Source organism: Camellia sinensis, chromosome 14 (assembly GCF_055761805.1).
Source record: "Camellia sinensis isolate YWXY chromosome 14, ASM5576180v1, whole genome shotgun sequence".
In the NCBI taxonomy this organism is placed as follows: Eukaryota; Viridiplantae; Streptophyta; class Magnoliopsida; order Ericales; family Theaceae; genus Camellia; species Camellia sinensis.
In genome coordinates this window covers 32500527-32519028 of record NC_138974.1, presented here as the reverse complement: position 1 = coordinate 32519028, position 18502 = coordinate 32500527, and the positions used below count along the sequence as shown (strand labels likewise).

Here is an 18502-nt window from a genome sequence, read left to right as displayed (position 1 = left end):
ATGTCACAACGTGACGGGTATGATGTGACACTTCAAAAAAAATTAAAACTCTTTAGTGTACTTTTCCCTAATGTGATAACGTGATGGGTATAATGCGACACTCTAAAAAAAATTAAAAATTCCTTAGTATACTTTTTCCAAACGTGACATGTGATGCTCTAACATGGCAGTTATGATGTAAATACTGTAAAAAAATTAAAAACTCTTTAATATATTTTTTCCAAATGTGATACTAAAAAACTCTTTAGTGTATTTTTTCTAAATGCGACACTCCATTGTATGAGCAAATAACTCATTACACAGCTAAAAGGACTAACTGAATCACGAGAAAAAATATGAAATTATAGAGATTATAAATCTAAAATATGAGACTTATTGGACAATCTCCCTCTTAGTTAATATGATAAGGAAGATTTTGAAAAAATAAATAAGTAAAATACGAACAATGTTGCAGCTTATTTGTGCATTATATTTCTTTTGTTATTTCATATATAATTATTACATTAATTTATTGACCTTACCATTCATATTTATTGTCAACATGGTGATAAATAAACAATTCATTTATCAATTAGTGTACTAACTAGTGTATTAATACTAATTATGACATTATTATTCACCTCACTCATTATTCAAATTTAACTATCAAAAACTTCTTAAATTATGCTACATCATCAATTGATACACTAGTTAGTATACTAATTGGTACATGTAACATTATTTAGTATACTAATTAGTACATGTAACATTATTTAATAAACAAAATAGAATAATGTTATATGTACCAATTAGTGTACTAACAAATGATGTGACATCATTTTAGAGGTTTTGAATATTTGTAATTTGTATAATAAATAGGGTCAATAATAATGCCATAACACTAGTTAGTACACTAATTATTACAAAAAGTTATGTTAGGGATCCCAAATAAACTATCAAATTTTTTATTAAACCTCTCACATGGGTGTGCGATCCACACACATGTAGTTTGTGTGGGTTCCACACTTATGTGAAAGATTTGATAAAAAATTTGATAATTTATTTAAGGTCTATAGCATTTTTCTATTACAAAATATGATGGTCATATAATTATTGTATTTATTACCGCTCACGTAGACGAGCCGTTAATTCTTTCTACAATTTTTAATCAGCAATGCTAGGTATCATGAAAATTTTGTCATGAAAATAATCATGAAAGTTTTGTTATCCTTGGATTACACTTAGAATAAAGCACCACACACTAATCAAGAAAATCCAAAGATCATAAATTTTTCATGATCATTTTCATGACAAAATTTTCATGATCCCTAACTTTTCCCATTTTTAATTTATCTCCATACTCAGCCTCGATTTGGCATTTATTGTGGGCCTAAATAATCACATATGGGCACAAAAAAAAAGCTATAAAATCATAAAATGTCAAAACATTTGAGTTGGGATGCAAAATTACCAAATCGACACATATACAAACAAAAATTTTAAAAAGCATCATTTGCAAGTGGAGGGCAATATTGTCATTTCACTTTGGAAACATCATTTCTAATGCAAAAAAGCCAAAAAATCAACCAAGCAAAAACGTCCTAAGCTAAAAGAGTCAAAAAAAAAAAAAAAAAAAAAAAAAAAAAAAAAAAAAAAACCAACTAAAAAATTATTGCCAAATGAATCCTCACCGTGTGAGAGAGGAAGTTGATGATAAATTTTATTTTAAAAGGTATAAATGGAAATCACTCATATAATGACTCTTATACTCTAAAATCTGTAATATCAACAATAATTTTACATACAAATAAATAAATAAATAAATATATATATATATATATATCAACTTTATGGGAAATTATTTAATACTCCCGGATCACCACGTGTCCATACTCCAAGCCAATCATCAATTACTTAGTCCCATGTTGTTCCCTCATCCCCAATATAAAATCGACCCTTGCATCTCTCCACTAATTAAAACATTATGGAGCGACATGTGTCCATACTCCGGGAGTACTGAATAATCATCCCAAACTCGTAATGATGTGGCCCACACATAAGTTACACTATATACAAATTTTGAATAAGTTGTATTTTTTTAGAAGTACCATAATAGAATACCCCAGACGACACTAGAATGAAGTTACTTGACTAGTGCAACTATAACAGGCCTAAGAGCAATCGCATCAACCTTAACAAATTTTGAACTAAATTATAATTCAAAATTTACGTTTGTATTTTAGGTAGCCTACACACTCCATCAAACTCTCTATTCTAAAATTTTATTTCATTAAAATATTATGAACAAGCAACTATAAACAAGGTCCAAGACAATAACAGATCAACAGCAGAGCAACATCAACACAGGAGAGCCAAACCCACTGAGGGGCGGTCGACCGGTCAGACCAAATTTAAGCATTTTCCTTCTTTGTTACAGGGCACTCACGAGACATCCAGGGGGGACAGTCGAATAGATGACTAATCACAGATTTTTGGCCCAGCTTTGCTTCAGAAAATATAATAAAAAATTGATTACCGTGTGAACAGTACCTCAACAAATCAATTGAGACACTGTAGCATTCACAAAATGAATGAAGGGTGTAGAAAGGTTGATGGAGCTGATATTTATAGCTTTTGTTCTCTACGATAGTTTTAAAGCCATTGTAGAGAGGGCGATGTAGATGCTCTAATCTGGGCAACCCCAACCCAGTCTAACTTTGTGCAAGCTTGGGTCTTTTTTACAAGCCCAACATTCAATTTGGGTCAGCCTTAGGCAATGAATTTTGACATGGGCCGGTGGGCTTTCTTTTTGTAGAGATCGAAACAAAATGCCCATAATCACTGGGTCGCATGTCGTCACTGGCAACTAGAAGCTCACACAACGCCAAGCGCAGAAATGTTGCTCCGTCGCGTTCGAACAACCCTCGCCGCCGCGCGCTATTTCTCTGCGGTGGCGGCAGTGGCGGCGAAGCCCGCAACCACTGGCGGCCCCACCATCGCCGCCACGAACTCCGCCGGACGAGACACGCTGGGAAGACGACTTTTGAGCCTCGTGTACGCCAAACGCAGCGCCGTGATCGCAATACGGAAATGGAAAGAGGAAGGGCACGTAGTCCGAAAGTACGAGCTCAATCGCATCGTTCGCGAGCTCCGAAAGCACAAGCGCTTCAAGCACGCCCTCGAGGTCTGGCTTCTCTCTCTCTCTCCATTGTTCAGACCTCTGTTAACCCTACTGCTTTATCTGTTTGTTATTACATGTTTATCGTGTGTTTGTGTTTATGCCTAATAGGTGGTTCTTGGTTCTATGAATTAGACATTAACATAGTTGGTATTGTGTGATAGGGATGTAAACATACTTGCAATTCGTTTTTCTGGGTTTAGATATTGCGGGTATTAAACCCTGTTTGATTCTGCTGAACATATGGCAAAGATAAGGGGAAATGTGGAAGAATATGGATTGAGTTTTGCTTAAAACTTCAAAAGGTGTATTCACTAGTATAATTTCAATTTTATCTGGAAATTTGTGGAATGTGGGTTTTGGTGACTTAGGCACAGAATATGGAGTGATGAATCTTTATATTTGAAATGGGACAATGAAAAAAAAAATGCTCATAAAATTTACTTGTTTGTATGGCATAACTCCTTGGCTTAACGGAATCACAATATTCAATTTTTTGCTAATCTTTTTGGCGTGTTTGATTTGAATGATTTTGGATTTTAGATTACTGAAGATTATGTCTTTCACTTCATGCCTTATAGTTGATGGTGCTGAGATTGTGAAACCGGGTTAGTACTGATGTCCTGCTCTAAGGGGGTTGGGCATTGTAGTAGGAATATTATGGTAATTTGTCGATGTAAACTTGACATATAAATATATTGTTGTTTTCACAATCAGCCGCATTGTACTCTTCTCTTCTTTTTGTATAGTGGAACTGGTTGTAGGCAATCTTGTTGAAACATGTAAAAAAAAAAAAAAAAATTCTTTGAAACATGTAAATTTGTGTGTCAAATTTTCTTGTTTGTGATTGATTCTTCTTGGTATTGTTTGTGTATGTGATTTGTTCCCCAACAGGGTCTCAATTTTGATTATTTATGCAGATATGTGAATGGATGAAAATACAAGGTGACATCAAGCTGCAACCGGGAGATTATGCGGTTCATTTGGACTTGATTGCAAAAGTTCGTGGTCTAAGTAGTGCAGAAAAGTTTTTCGAAGATCTTCCCGATGGACTGAAAGGCCAGCCTACCTGTACTTCTCTTCTCCACACCTATGTCCAGCACAAGGAATCTTCTAAAGCTGAGGCTCTTATGGAAAAAATGTCTGAATGTGGTTTCTTGAAATACCCTCTTCCTTATAACCACATGCTTTCTCTGTACATCTCCCAGGGCCAATTAGACAAGGTTCCTGCAGTGATTCAAGATTTGAAGAAGAACACTTCACCGGATGTGGTCACTTACAATCTGTGGCTAACTTCCTGTGCCTCACAGAATGATGTTGAGGCTGCAGAGAAGATCTTTCTCGAGCTAAAGAAGGCGAAAATAGATCCGGACTGGGTTACATACAGCACTTTAAGCAGCTTGTACATAAGAAAATTGTTGTTTGATAAAGCAAAACCTACTTTGAAGGAAATGGAGGAGAGGACTTTTCGAAAATTTCGTGTTGCTTATTCCTCCCTCCTTAGTCTGCATACAAACATAGGAAGCAAGGATGAGGTGAACCGGATATGGAAAAAGATGAAATCAACATTCCTGAAAATGAATGATGCAGAGTATAATTGCATGATATCTTCTCTCCTAAAACTCAATGAATTTGAGGAAGCTGAGAAAATCTATACCGAGTGGGAATCTGTTTCTGGCAGTGGTGATTCTAGGGTTTCAAACTTACTTCTTGCATTTTACATCAACAAAAAAGAGATGGAATTGGCGGAGAATTTTTACAATCGGATGGTTCAAAGAGGCATCAAACCAAGTTACACCACGTGGGAGCTTCTCACCTGGGGCTATTTGAAACAAAAACAGACGGATAAAGTTTTGGATTGTTTCAAGAAAGCTGTTGGTAGTGTGAAGAAATGGGAACCCGATGAGAAAATCATTCGAGAAGTATTTAGGAACCTTGAAGAGCAAGGCAACGTTGATGGGGCAGAGCAGTTGTTGGTCACCCTTCGAAAGGCTGGCCATTTGAATACAGAAGTCTATAACTTGCTTTTGCGTACTTACGTCAAAGCTGGTAAGATGCCACTTATAGTTGCAGAACGCATGAAGATGGACAAAGTTGAGTTGGATGATGAGACTCATAAGCTTATGAAATTAACTAGTAAAATGTGTGTAAGTGAAGTTTCAATTTGTATTTCTTAAGCATGGCATGTAAATGATATGCTCAGACCTTAGAATTAATATCCTGTTTTTCAGTTTAGTTGGAATCTCTGTGTGATTTTGTTTCGATTTTGTTGCGAAGAGAAATGCTTCATCTGCTTTTTGTGTATCACTTACCGATCAAATACGACTGCAATGCAAACTTGATGACAAAGAAGGATGATGATTGGTGTGGTTTTCTTTGTTTTGTTTGTACAATATATCTCAATATTTGAGAGACCTCAAATACGAGGCAATAATGTTTATATTGTAATTTTATGCGGGATTTTGACAATTCACCATATGAAAGATATTTGAAAAATATATAAGTGGTCTCTTACGTTGTATTTAGTCGAAAAATTTGGAAAGAGATTTGAAAATGAAATGAAAAAGGTATATGAAACTATAAGAAATATAAGTATATATTATTTATATTTTATCTATCTTTTTCCTTTTCATTTTCAAATTACTTCTCAAATTCTTTAACCAATTTTCATTTTCAAATTACTTCTCAAATTCTTTAACCAAATACAGTGTTAGAAAATTAATTGGAGTAAACTATTCTATGAAATTTGTTCAAAAAATGCTAGACCTTCTACAAGATTAATTAGGATAAATTACCTCTTCAAATATATTCAAAAGTGTAATTGATCAAAAGACTAATTGAATGAGCCTTGTTTGGGCACTTGAACTTTTAATTAAAAAATTACTATAAGTTATCACATCATTGTCTTTATTTTTCTGTATGTCCTTTTATAAAAATCAAAAAATCAATTAAAATAATAAATTTCTAAACGGAATTCAAATTTATTCTAAATATAATTCAATTATAGCAAAATCTACCGAACTAATTATCTTTTTTGATCATCTTTCATGAGCCAATCTGTTTTTAATATTTTTACAATTTGCTTAAATTAATTTTTAGGGGCTAATTAAACGTTACATTTTAAAAATTCTGACCTTAATTACCCATTTTATGCTATCAATATCCAATCCACGTATGCATCTGTTCCGGCGTTGGATGACTCTATACTTGTGCCCAAACAAGTCTTTTCATTGTCTGTCACGTTAACCCGCCCAAATTTGTTTTCGAATAGCAGAAGAGCAGCAAGGTCTGGAATTGGGAGTTGCAGAGATGGAAGGAGAAGGAAGATCGGAGATGGAGTTCACGGAGATCGAGACCAGGGCGGAGTGCTTTGACAGCTCCGTCATATTCCATGTCGTCGCTGACATCCTAGGGTTCGTCCTTTACATGCACCAGCAAATCCCTTCGTATGTTCTTTCTTATCTTTTCAAAATTCCTTTTTTTTTTTTTTTTCTTCTTCTTTAATTAAGTTTTCGTCTCAGAAACTAGAGTGTTTTTTTTTTTTTGATGAGATTTAAGAGCGTTTACTGTCTCATTCACACTAATTTCTTGGGATATTTAGTTGATTGAGATATTTAGTTATAGTGATCTTTTACCTGGTTTAGTAATGAGATTGAAAGTATCAAAGTCACAGCCTTTCCCAAATACACCCATCCAAAAAGCCAGAGAGAGAGAGAAGAACAAAAACTAGTAATTTCAAATTTGCATATCTAGATAGCAATAAATTATTTCACCACTGAAATTTCTGCCAATAATTTTTTTTTTTTTTTTTTTTTTTTTTTTTTTTTTGGGTAGGAGCCAAATTTTACAGCTGATATTTGTCTTAAATTTCTTGATTCTAATGGTGGATGTGGTGGTGAATTTGAATTAATTGCTTAGCGAGGGCCTCTAAAACCAATTTATATTTGCAGTATTTTGCAGGATGTGAGTCTTGAATTTGACACACTTCAAACTGAGTATAAAGAATTGGTATGTTAGCTGAGTGAAGATAGTTTCCTTCCATTGTAGGAGTTTTGGTGCTATAATTTATGCAACCTATGTATTTTTGGTTTTAGGAGATGGTTCTGGCACAAAATGAATTAAAGGCATCTCTCCGGAGGAAGCATGCTGGGAGAATGAGAGAGGTAAAACAGGGGATTAGAAGACTGGAGAAAGTGATGACGACAATTTCTAGCCTCCGAACTGCCCTGCAACTGATGATTAGTGAGATTCCCGATATCAATGGAGTCATTTTGGTTCTTGGAGCCAGCCCAATACGCCCTCGACATGTTTATGAGGTGTGCTTTTTACATGGAAAGGTTGTATCTGGAGGTGATGTTGATTTCACTAAAAGCCGAGCAGCAGAAGGGCTTTCAAGAAAGGTTCTTAAAGCTTATCAGTATTTATGCTTTCTAATTACACTTTTGTTGGTCCTTATAGTTCATGTCTTGAATAGGCTATTCGGACGCTAATTTCCAAGGGAGCAGGATCTGATTCTTATGCAGGTAAATAGTTTAGCTTAACTTTTCACTAGCAGATAGATAGTTCAGAAATAAATTTTCTACAATTTATAGCACTTCTGTTTATCATTTTTTTAGGCCCTACCAAGTTGTTTTTGTTGGTTAAAGCTCCACCTTCTTTCAACCTGCCCCTGCATTTTCTTCCCAAGCGTGACTTCAGGTACAGCAAAAAGGTAACAATTCACACACACAACTAGTAGGGTACATTTTGTTGCTTTTAGTAATTCTAGATTTTAGAGGTTGTTTCTTAGATCATCCTGGGAATCTTGATAAATACAAGAAACTTGTTGATTAATTGAGGATGTATGGTACTCACATTTGTTTGAAAGCAGTATATCATTGTCAGATTTCAGGTTTGTGGTCAAGTTTTTAAATCCCTTTGGAACTAGATAAGGATTTTGTTTGAGCTGGAGTTGAGTCCCCAGTCAATCTAATAGTGACATCTAATTATGAAGGTGGGGGTGTTGTGGAATGATGATATGTTTCAATGTCTATATGCTTAGTGTCATGAATTGTTTGAAATGATTAGATAAATCTCTGATGATTTGTTAACCTTGTTATATGTATCTTGAGGTTTTCTAGCATTAAGAACTTAAAGCTTTTCATCCATGGTTACACTTTCTTTATGGCCTAACAGTAATGTATGTATGGTTGGCACTTTATGTTGCAGATAGTGCCTCTCAGGTTACGATTCAAGTGTAGAACCCAAGATTTGGAAACCGACGCTCAACATTGTGTTGCTCAAACTGCTGAATCTGTCAGTTTGTTGGATTCTACTTCAAATGATTTGATCTGGTACTTAATACTCCAACTGCACTTTTTTCTCCCTTATTGGTAATCTTCTACTTTAAATATTGAAAAAAGTGATATCTAATTTATTAACGTCTTAACAGGTTTCAATGTCGACATGTAATTAAAGGCATAGCATCCAAGACATCTTCGACAGAAGAGTGAGGTGGGTCATACAATTTTCATATTCTGAAGTTGTGAACAGAATTTTAGGTCATTCATTTTGATTCTTTCATCCCATGGTTCATCGGTTTGGATGTAGTCAGTTTTTGCTGGAGTAGCAGAACCAAACTAGAAGTCAACCTGGCTTGCAGAGCAAATGTTCATAGTAGTAGTCCCAGTTCTCTCCACAACTAACATTTTTGGTTCTCTGGCTGGTTATCCCATATTGCTCTTTATATCATCATCTTCAATTAGGAAATGTATCTTCTAGGATCTTGGCATTGTTATGAATCTATTTTGTTGCAAATAGAGTATGTGATGTAGTTAGGAAAAGAATCTTGATGTTGTATAATGAAGCATTTTTCAGATTACAAGAAGGGGGCCAGATTGCTTTTGTTGTGTTGCATATTTATGATGACAAAAACATGGACTGTTATACATTTCAAGATATGAACGTCGAGAAAAACATGTTTACTTCCATGTACATGTGTTTAAAAAGATAAGATTCCCACCACCAAAACTAATTTTTTAAAGAAATTACTTATTTTTTTAAAATCATTTTGTAAAAGGTACATTTGCATGCATTGTTCGAAAGTTCAAACTATTTTTATAGCCAAACTCCCCCCCCCCCCTATTGTTTTTTTTTTTTTTTTTTTGGGAGGGGGGGTTTGTAAAATGAATAAGGGGAAAGTGAATAATTTGTATTAATTTTGTTTTACTTACAATTCTTTTCTTTTTAGTTTGACATTCATCCCAAATTCAGTGGGTGTTTGGAAAGTGAGTTTTTATGTAGGTTTTTTTAGTTGTAGGATTTTATTAGAGAAATTTTTTTTGTGTTTGGGAAGATAGTTGGGTTTTTATGTGGTTGAATGTGATGTTTGTGAGAGAAAAAGTGAAATGATTAGGGGTTGGATGTGATATTTTGTTTGGATGTATTTTTTTTTTTGTTTTGCAAAAAGTTTGTCTTTTAGTGGAAAAAATCAAAAAAAATCTCAAACCCAAGTTGCCAAACACCACCAGTAAATTCGAATTTTAATTATTCACCATGCAATTCTTGAAATATTTCGCTTTAATGTCAGTGGGTGTTTAAGTTTTTTTTTTTTTCTTTTTTGTAAACTTAATTTTAATTTTTATGAATTTTTTTAATAAATTTTTTAAGATGAGACGAATTGAAAAATTAAAATTTTAAAAAAGACAAAAATAAATTAAAAATAGTTGCCTTTTTGCATTTGTTTTTGAAATTTTTTCAAAAAAAATTTAAATTTTTAATTTGTCTGCATAAGATGAAGAGGGTAAAAAAAAATGTGACGTCTTTAGGTGATGTCAAACAACCTCTCAGTTGTGCGCAAAACGTGATGTCAGAGAACAACGGTCAAGACTCTCTCTCTCTAAACATTGGTAACAATGGCTGATCCATCGAGGATGAGGATCGTCTGGTGCAAAGCACCAAAAAGGTCAAGAGCTTTACGATTGGTGAGGGAGATCAACCGATGGAGGAGAATCTGGCAACACCTAAGGCAAACCAAGAAGATCAGGAAATGGAAATGCTTCCCACGCCATCTGAGGTGCCCAAAAGAAATCCTTCAAACAAGCTCTCACAAAGATGTGTAGAAAACAAGCTCTCACAAAGAAAACAAACTCTTGTTTGAAATGACCTAAATAAGTGTACTTTTTGTCTTTTTACGAAAAGATGTGTAGAAAAGTAGAGAGGTGATGTGATGGAAAAAAGATAAAAAGATGGATTATTTTTTGGTTGCCAAACTTGGCCTAAACCTAATGAAAAGGCCTTTGATAATGATTTGAATTGGCTATCCATTGATGATGAATTCCTCACTGATGAAAAGGATAATGAGGCCTTATTAGAAAACGAACAAGAGCAAGACCTAGTTCCCAAAATACCCAGAATCAAGTTGCCCCTACGACTCGTGAAATCGATACGTAAACCTTGGAAGGATTGTCTCATAGTCTGTCTCTTGGGGAAAATAGTGGGATTCAAATTTCTTGTCAACAAATTAAGGAAAATTTGGAGATTACAAGGTGACTTTGAAGCCACAGATCTGGGGCTTGGCTTTTTCCTAGTGAAATTTGAAATGATCGTTGACTGCAGCAGAGTATACACAGAAGGGCCATGGATAATCATGGATCATTACCTAACTGTTCGTCGATAGGAACACGATTTCAAGCCATCGGAAGCTAAAGAAGTTGCTACAGCTCTGTAGGTTAGGTTCCCACAACTCCCTATTGAATATTACAATGAAAAGGTTCTCTTCCATATTGCCAAGGTGGTTGGTAAACCACTCAAAGTGGATCTGAATATAGCCATGTCTACTTGAGGTCGGTATGCTCAGGTATGTGTTGAAGTTGATCTTACAAAGCCTCTTGTATCTAGATTTGCTATTGGTAAATATACTTATATAATAGAATATGAACACCTTCACTACTTTTGTATTAATTGTAGTAAGGTTGGTCACTGTAAAGAATACTGCAATCTTAAACCTGTTTAGCTACTGTCTCCGACACTGGCTCCGGCACACCAAGGAGGTGTTAGCAATAGCTTAGTTGTTCTCTCTGAGCAAATCCCAACGGCTCCTCCTCCAGTGTAACAACCCTCATACTGTTTACCGATTAATGACTGATTAACCGCTAATTACTGTTAACCGAGACTGATTTTGACTGATAATTGAACTGATTAAAAGTACTGAACTGACTGACTGAAACTGGAAACCGAATTGATTGAGTATATGTTAGTTAAATTGCATTCTATCTGTTTGATTGTATGATTATCTGTTCATACTTATATGTTTAAACTGCTAATTGAAGGCCTTATCGGCGACCGAATTAGAAACTGATTGATGTTTAATGATCATCATAATTTATGTGATTTTGTGGTGTATTTACCTGAAAACTGATTAGGTATGATTAAATTAGATTAAAATATGCTAATTAAAGAGTTGGACTTAATTACCGTTTTGCCCTTGAGTGGGCCACTACCTCTACACTTTGAGCTCATTATACTTGAGCCAAACACATTTGCTTAGCCATTTCTTCTTGTTCTAGCCGAATTTAGAGAGAGAGGAAGTGAGAGTCTTGAGTTCATTTCAATATTGCTTAGAATTTGAAGAGAATTGAAGGTTGATTGTTGCTTTGTGGTCCTACACTTGGAATTGAGGCTCTAGGTAAGGGAACTCAACCTTTATTGATGTGTTTGAGCTAGTTCTTGCATGAGTCATGCTTCATTGTAGAACTAAGTCATATTTTGGTTCATTGTTGTTGATTTGAAGCTCATTTCATGCATGCATGTTTGTATTGTAGATGTTTGAGTTGTTTTCATGGCAAAGGGTTACATGCATGTTCATAATCATGTTTAAGTCCATGATTTCACCATGTTTTGAAAAGAATTGGCTCCTGAGAGCATCAAATTGAAGCTTCAAAATGGTTTGAATTCATGCATGTTTGCATGTTCATCTTGTGCTTGAAAAATGGTTTAAATTGGGTTTGAATTAAACACCCTTGGGCTTTGATTTCTAAAAATTGAGCTTTAAAACATGATATCCTATGTGTTTATAAATGTTTTCCAGAAAATGGGCCCAAGAGGATTGGTTTTGATGCTTTTGAGCTTGGTTTTGGACCTGGAGCTCGAATCTGGGATTTCCAGATTTCCGTCGTCCGCTCGAGCGGGGGAAGTGCCGCTCGAGCGGGAAAATCGAGCTTCCAGCATCTTGCACTGTTTTACAGTCCGCTCGAGCGGAGGATTGGGCGCTCGAGCGGAGTCATGTGACAAGCTCGAGCGGGTGTCGAGCGGGGATTTCACCCATCCAGTACCTTTACAGTACGCTCGAGCGGGAAAGTTTGCGCTCGAGCGAGTACCTTTGTTTGCCTGTACGCTCGAGCGGGGAAACCTGAGCTCGAGCGGGACTCTGTTTTTCTGAAAATCCTGAAAATGCTTTTAAATGTGCATTTTTGCATCCTCATCCCATCCTAGGTATTCTTAGGCCTAGTTTAAGACATCTTGATGAGGATATCGATGTAGAACACACCAAGGCAAATTAGGGATTAAGTTATGAGATTTCCCAACTGTGTAGCTTAGTGTGTTCAATCTGTTCACTGTGTAGGGTTGGCGACTGGAGAGACACGCTCTAGCATACTGTAGCCCGAACTCTGTGAGTAACAATTGTGTAAAGATATGTTCAACTGATTATCTTTTGAATACTGAACTGAACTGTTTACTGAACTGGTATTATTTACTGAATGAATGTATGTCCTTTATTTCTGAACTGTACTGTGGCATCCTTAGTACCTACGGTTTACTGTTACTGTTACTGTTACAGAGATCTCTGTCGGTTTCCTTGTGGAACCACTACTGTTTACTGACTGATGGCCATCATTACTGTTCGGTCTTTTAAGACCTACTGTTACTGTTATGCTAATGGATGTACCACATATGACTGTTTACCGTACTGAGCAACTGAATTACTGATTGAAATGAACTGTTTTCGTTACTGTAAGGACATTCATTCTAAACCCCTTTACGCTTTATGTTATTCACTGGGCTTTAGCTCACTGCTCATATATATATGTAGGTGTTCAGGCACCAGACCACAGCTAGAGGCGTCAGGGTTACTCCAGTTTTGTCAAGCCAGCCTTTGTGCCTCACCGCGAGGTTCCGAGCCTATCTGCTAAGGCTTAGGGGCGTTTTAAGAATTCCCCCTTCCGTACTGTTTCACTGTTTTGTATAGACTGACTGTTCACTGTACCGCTATCTAGGGTTGAGTCCCTAGTTTGAATGATTGTAAATATTGTGTATACTGTTCTGCACTGTTTATGTATAAATGTGTGAAAAGTCCTTTTGCATACAGAATGTCACAGCTCAATGGACACTATTTATTTACTGTATTGGCTTCCGCCAGGCCCTGTACTCTGTTTTACTATATTACTGTTAAGCAGGCCTTCGGTAATCTTGGATTACTGGCCGGTTACGGTGCTAAACCCATAGGGCCGGGTTTGGGTCGTGACATCCAGGCCCAACAAATGATCAACACCTTGGCAACGAAGCCCAGTTTGGCCCATGAATGCTTGTCAATAGGAGAAATCACAAGCACCTCATATCCGAAACTTCGGGCCCATAATGCACAAGAAGCCCCATTATTTTAACTTCCAAATCCATCATGGATGGCACCATTGTTTTAACTAAAGGCAAGAAGGCCTAGGTACTTCAGCACACAAACCCCCCTCAAGCCTCATCTAGTGTAAATAACTCACACCCCAACTCTGAGTCTGCGCTTAATCCACATCAGTCTACTCCTTCTGCTTTACACCACCTTATGGCTAGCTCAGTCACAATCCTCCACGATAGCCATGTGAAGAGTACCACTGCTTCAGAGAGTAGACCTGTGTTAAACTCTGCCTTTGAGCCTGAAAGCCTATTACATGAGTTGGTCACCACTATCCTAACCAGCTCCTGTCCTATTATTCCTTTATCACCACATATTCATAATGCCCAAGAAGTTTATAATCCCACCCCCCTCTTCTGTAAACTCTTTAACTAAGAAAAAACCACTAGATCCTAAACCTAAGCCACCACATTACCAAAATAGAAATGGAGGATTTAGGCCAAGTTTGGCATCTACTAAATAATACAAAAAGTCAAAAAGTCATTATCCTATTTAAGTCACATCATCTTATTTAAATCACATCATCTCTCTAACACATCACATCAAACCCAACCCAAACCCAACCCATATAAGCCAATAAGTTAAAAAGTGCACTTTTTTAGAACATCCCAAACCAACCCTTAGAAGTTCAGATGTCCGAGATGACACATAGTGCGGTGGGCTCATCCCTGGAACCTGCGAACGAAGCAATTCACCAAGTAAGCATCGTTTGGTGGATAGAAGAAATTAGGTTGAACTTAAAGCCCAGATGGCAGAGCGCAGCTGGCCAACCACTTCAAGCAACGCAAATGGAGCCCTGAGGTCAACTACTCTGAGCCAAACTCTCGTACGTAATATGGTTGGTTTAAACCTTTCAGAACCGTTACAACACCGCCCCAATTGTCCATCAATTAATGTCATGCTATGGAACTGTCAGGGAGCCGGAAACAAAACCCTCAGAAGGAACTTTAGGGAGATCATCAGAACTCATAGACGAGATGTGGTGGCACTTTTTGAAACCAAAGTTTTGTTCAATTTTATGGGACTTTTTTTCAACAACCTAGGATATACTGCTTCTATAATTGTAGACCCTGTGGGTCGTGTTGGAGGCATTTGGCTCCTCTGGAATCCTACACAAGTCTCAGTTAGTGCTCATATTGCTAACCACCAAGTGATTCAAGCCACGGTCCAAAGGCAAAATTATGAGGACTGGGTGTTGGTCATAGTTTATGCAAGCCCCAACATCAGACTCTGTCAAAACCTTTGGCAAGACTTGGAAGACACAACCAGCTCTATGACTAAGCCCTAGCTCATTGCTAGGGATTTTAATGAAATTAGTAGCAACCATGAAAGAAGGAGCTTCACCCTGACTAATTAACAAAATCGAAGTTGCAGATTCTTAGACCAAATCAACCGTTGTGGTCTCATGGATCTTGGCTGCACAAGACCTAAACTCACCTAGAAGAACAATAGGAAAGGTTTATCTCATACTATGGAGCGTTTGGATTGTGCATTGTGCAATGCTAAATGGTGCACCCTCTTTCCAGACGGTACAGTGCAGAATCTCTCTCGGACCTATTCTGATCATTCTCTTCTCATTGTCTACACAGAAGTTATCTCTAAACTTTCTCCTTGTAATTATCCTTTTCACTTCGAGGCAGCTTGGCTTTAACACCCCCAGTACAGAGATGTGATCTATTTCTCTTGGGATCATAATCAATCTCTAAGTACTAATTTATTGCAGGTTGCTGATGATTCCCTAATTTGGAATAAGGAAATCTTTGGTAATATCTTTAAAAGAAAAATATGTATTCTATCTCACATTGAAGGAATTCAAAAAGCTCTTGTTAATCACTTTTCCCACAACTTATTTTTACTGGAAAAAAACCTTATTTGTCAATACAATAAAACCCTCTTGCAAGAGGAAAAAAACACAAAATATTTTCATGTGTCTACTATCACCAAACGGAAGAGACTTAAAATTGATTCCTTACGGTTTGATACTGGGAACTGGATAATGGAAGCCCAAGCTGTTAAAGCACACATCCAAGATTACTTTATAGCTATGTTCCAAGTTGTTCCAATCGTCAAACTTAGTCACTAGAATAATATTGCAACTCACACCATTTCACCTGAAGAGAATCACAGGATCTCTAGGGGTTTAACTAATCATGAGATTTGGAAAGCCACCAAGCATATTAATGCTTTCAAAGCTCCTAGCAGGGATGGTTTCCAAGCCATCTTTTATCATAAATTTTGGGACATTATTGGTTAGGATATTTGTGCCTTTATTAAAAGTTGTTTTCTTGAAAAGGCTATACCCCCAAAAATCAATGGAACCCTTATTGCCCTTATCCCTAAGTCTGATAACCCTGAAACCATTAAGCAATTTTGCCCTATCAACCTTTGCAATATGGCTTACAAAATTTTAGCCAAAATTCTTGTCACCAGACTTAGACCCCTTCTTCATAGTCTTATCAGTCCTAACCAAAGTAGTTTTCTCCCTGGCCGGTCAACTCATGATAACATCATTATAACCCAAGAGTTAATCCATACCCTTCATCATAGGAAAGGTTAACATGGTGGCCTTATTCTTAAATTAGACCTTGAAAAAGCCTATGATAAGATTTCTTGTGATTTTCTTAGAAATACCCTTCAGGAATTTAATATGAATACTCACTGGATTGATCTTACTATGTCTTGTGTTTCTTCCATTAAATCCTCTTTACTATGGAATGGGGAAACCTTGGATGAATTCACACCCGGCAGAGGTTTGAGACAGGGTGGCCCTTTATCTCCCTACTTATTTGTTCTTTGTATGGAAAGATTGTCCAATATGATTAGATGCAAAGTGGAGAAAAAACAATGGAAGGGTATTAAAGTAGCTCAAGAGGGCCCTTCTATATCACACATGTTCTTTGCAGAAAATCTCTTCCTATTTGCTCAAGTTGACCAACTTAATTGTGAGACTATTTTGTGTACATATCAATGAATTCTGTCTCATCTCTGGTCAGCAACTTAGCCTACATAAATAAAAAAATGTTCATCTCTCCAAATGTGGATAGTAGGAAGGCAAAAGAGTTGAGTCAGTTTTGTGGGATAGGCCTTACAAAAAATATGGGCAAATATCTGGGAGTCCCCCTTCTCCATAGTAGAATTCAGAGGTGTATGTTTAATGACATTATGGAGAAATTTCAAAACAAACTATTCACCTGGAAAGCCAATACCCTCTTCCTAGCTGGTAGAATACCCTTATTTAATCTGTACCCTTAGCCATACCTTCTTATATCATGCAAACTACTAAACTCCCTCAAAGTGTGTGCCAACACCTTGATAGGCTTAACAAAAACTTCCTTTGAGGAGACCTTCCTGTCAAGAGGAAAGTCCATCTTGTAAATTGGAGACAAGTTTTCAAGAGAAAACAACAGGGAGGCCTTGGCATTAAAATAGCTGAAGACCAAAATCTAGCACTTCTAACTGAGCTTGGTTGGAAATTAATCAGTGATAAGGACTTTCAATGGTCTGTTATCCTCAGAGGCAAGTATCTTAAAAGAGAATCATTGATAGATTGGCCTAGTAACAGATTGACTTCTCACACTTGGAGAAGCATCATCAAAACCAGGGATCTTCTTAAAAAAGGTGTGAAGTGGTCAGTTGGTAATGACAAAAATATATCCTTCTGGAATGATTGGTGTTGTGGAGAGACTACTATTGCATCTCAATGCCCAGATGACCATACCTCTAACTGTTTAAAAGTTGCTGATGTTATCAATGAAGATGGGTCCTGGAACTTTGATTCACTTACTGAGTTCATCCCACAGTCCATTCTTCTAGATATATCCCAAATCCACTTACCTTAATTTGTAAAGGTACCTGATAACCCCCACTGGACAAGAGCTCTTTCTAGTAACTTCACTGTTAGTGCAGCTTATGACCTCTTAACAAATTTGGATAAGGATAGTGATAATGTCAGCTGGCAATGGATCTAGAAACAAAAAATCCCTTAAAAACTAAATGGCTTCTGTTGGTTGCTCTTTCATAAGAAACTTTTGACCAACCATCATAGAAAAACTAGAGGTTTGACCATGGATGACAGTTGTTCCAGGTGTAATTTAGCTCAAGAAGACTAATACCACCTTTTCAAAGAATGTCCTAAAACTAAGGAAGTTTGGCTAGCTATTCGAAGCCATAGCTGGCTTCAATCCAGTGCACACCAATCCTGGAATCAATGGCTCCAAACTAATTTGAAATGCTAGGAGAAAAAAATTTATCACATTCCTTAGGGTATTGTATTTTTATTTGCTATGTGGAAAACCTGGAAAGATAGAAACAATCTTGTTTTCAAGAATGAAGATTGCAATGTATATGAAGCCACCAAATACATTCAACAACAAGCCACTGATACTTATGAAACATTCAAATCTGATCACCTTACTGGTCAACTTCTACAACACAAAACTAATTGGGCTTTGCCTTTTACAAGTACAATCAAACTCAACATTGATGGATGCTCAAAAGGTAACCCTGGACCAATTGGTTATGGAGGCCTATTCAGGGATGAAAGTGGAACTTGGATTCATGGCTACCATGGAAGACTGGAGGAAGCCACAAGCTTGGAAGCAGAGTTGTGGGGAGCATATAGGGGTCTCACTATCGTATTAGAGAAAGGATTGAGAGACATTACTATTGAGATTGATTCTGTGCAA

The 18502-nt window shown here is 36.7% G+C and overlaps 2 protein-coding genes across 7 annotated transcripts; both read left to right on the top strand.

Moving 5' to 3' along the window:
* Positions 1 to 2662: 2662 nt before the first annotated feature.
* Positions 2663 to 5506, top strand: LOC114313639 (Pentatricopeptide repeat (PPR) superfamily protein). The gene is made up of 2 exons (XM_028260045.2): positions 2663 to 3163; positions 4078 to 5506. The coding sequence occupies exons 1-2, from the start codon at positions 2876 to 2878 to the stop codon at positions 5332 to 5334; spliced, it is 1545 nt and encodes a 514-aa protein (XP_028115846.2). The 5' UTR covers positions 2663 to 2875; the 3' UTR covers positions 5335 to 5506.
* An 876-nt stretch (positions 5507 to 6382) lies between these two features.
* On the top strand, positions 6383 to 9040 carry LOC114286974 (non-structural protein). 6 transcript variants are annotated; one of them, XR_014351426.1, is made up of 9 exons: positions 6388 to 6603; positions 7108 to 7165; positions 7252 to 7557; positions 7632 to 7680; positions 7774 to 7868; positions 8042 to 8150; positions 8366 to 8490; positions 8589 to 8650; positions 8751 to 9040. XR_014351426.1 is itself a non-coding variant. In XM_028230210.2 (8 exons), exons 1-7 carry the CDS (start codon positions 6467 to 6469, stop codon positions 8647 to 8649), a joined length of 798 nt encoding a protein of 265 aa, XP_028086011.2. In that variant the 5' UTR covers positions 6385 to 6466; the 3' UTR covers position 8650; positions 8747 to 9040. The 6 variants fall into 6 exon arrangements, 5 of the variants coding, with proteins under 5 accessions (XP_082763265.1, XP_028086011.2, XP_028086006.2 ...); XM_028230210.2 differs by lacking the exon at positions 8042 to 8150 and having other exon boundaries at positions 6385 to 6570; positions 8747 to 9040; XM_028230205.2 differs by lacking the exon at positions 8042 to 8150 and having other exon boundaries at positions 6389 to 6603; positions 8751 to 8886.
* Positions 9041 to 18502: the final 9462 nt, after the last annotated feature.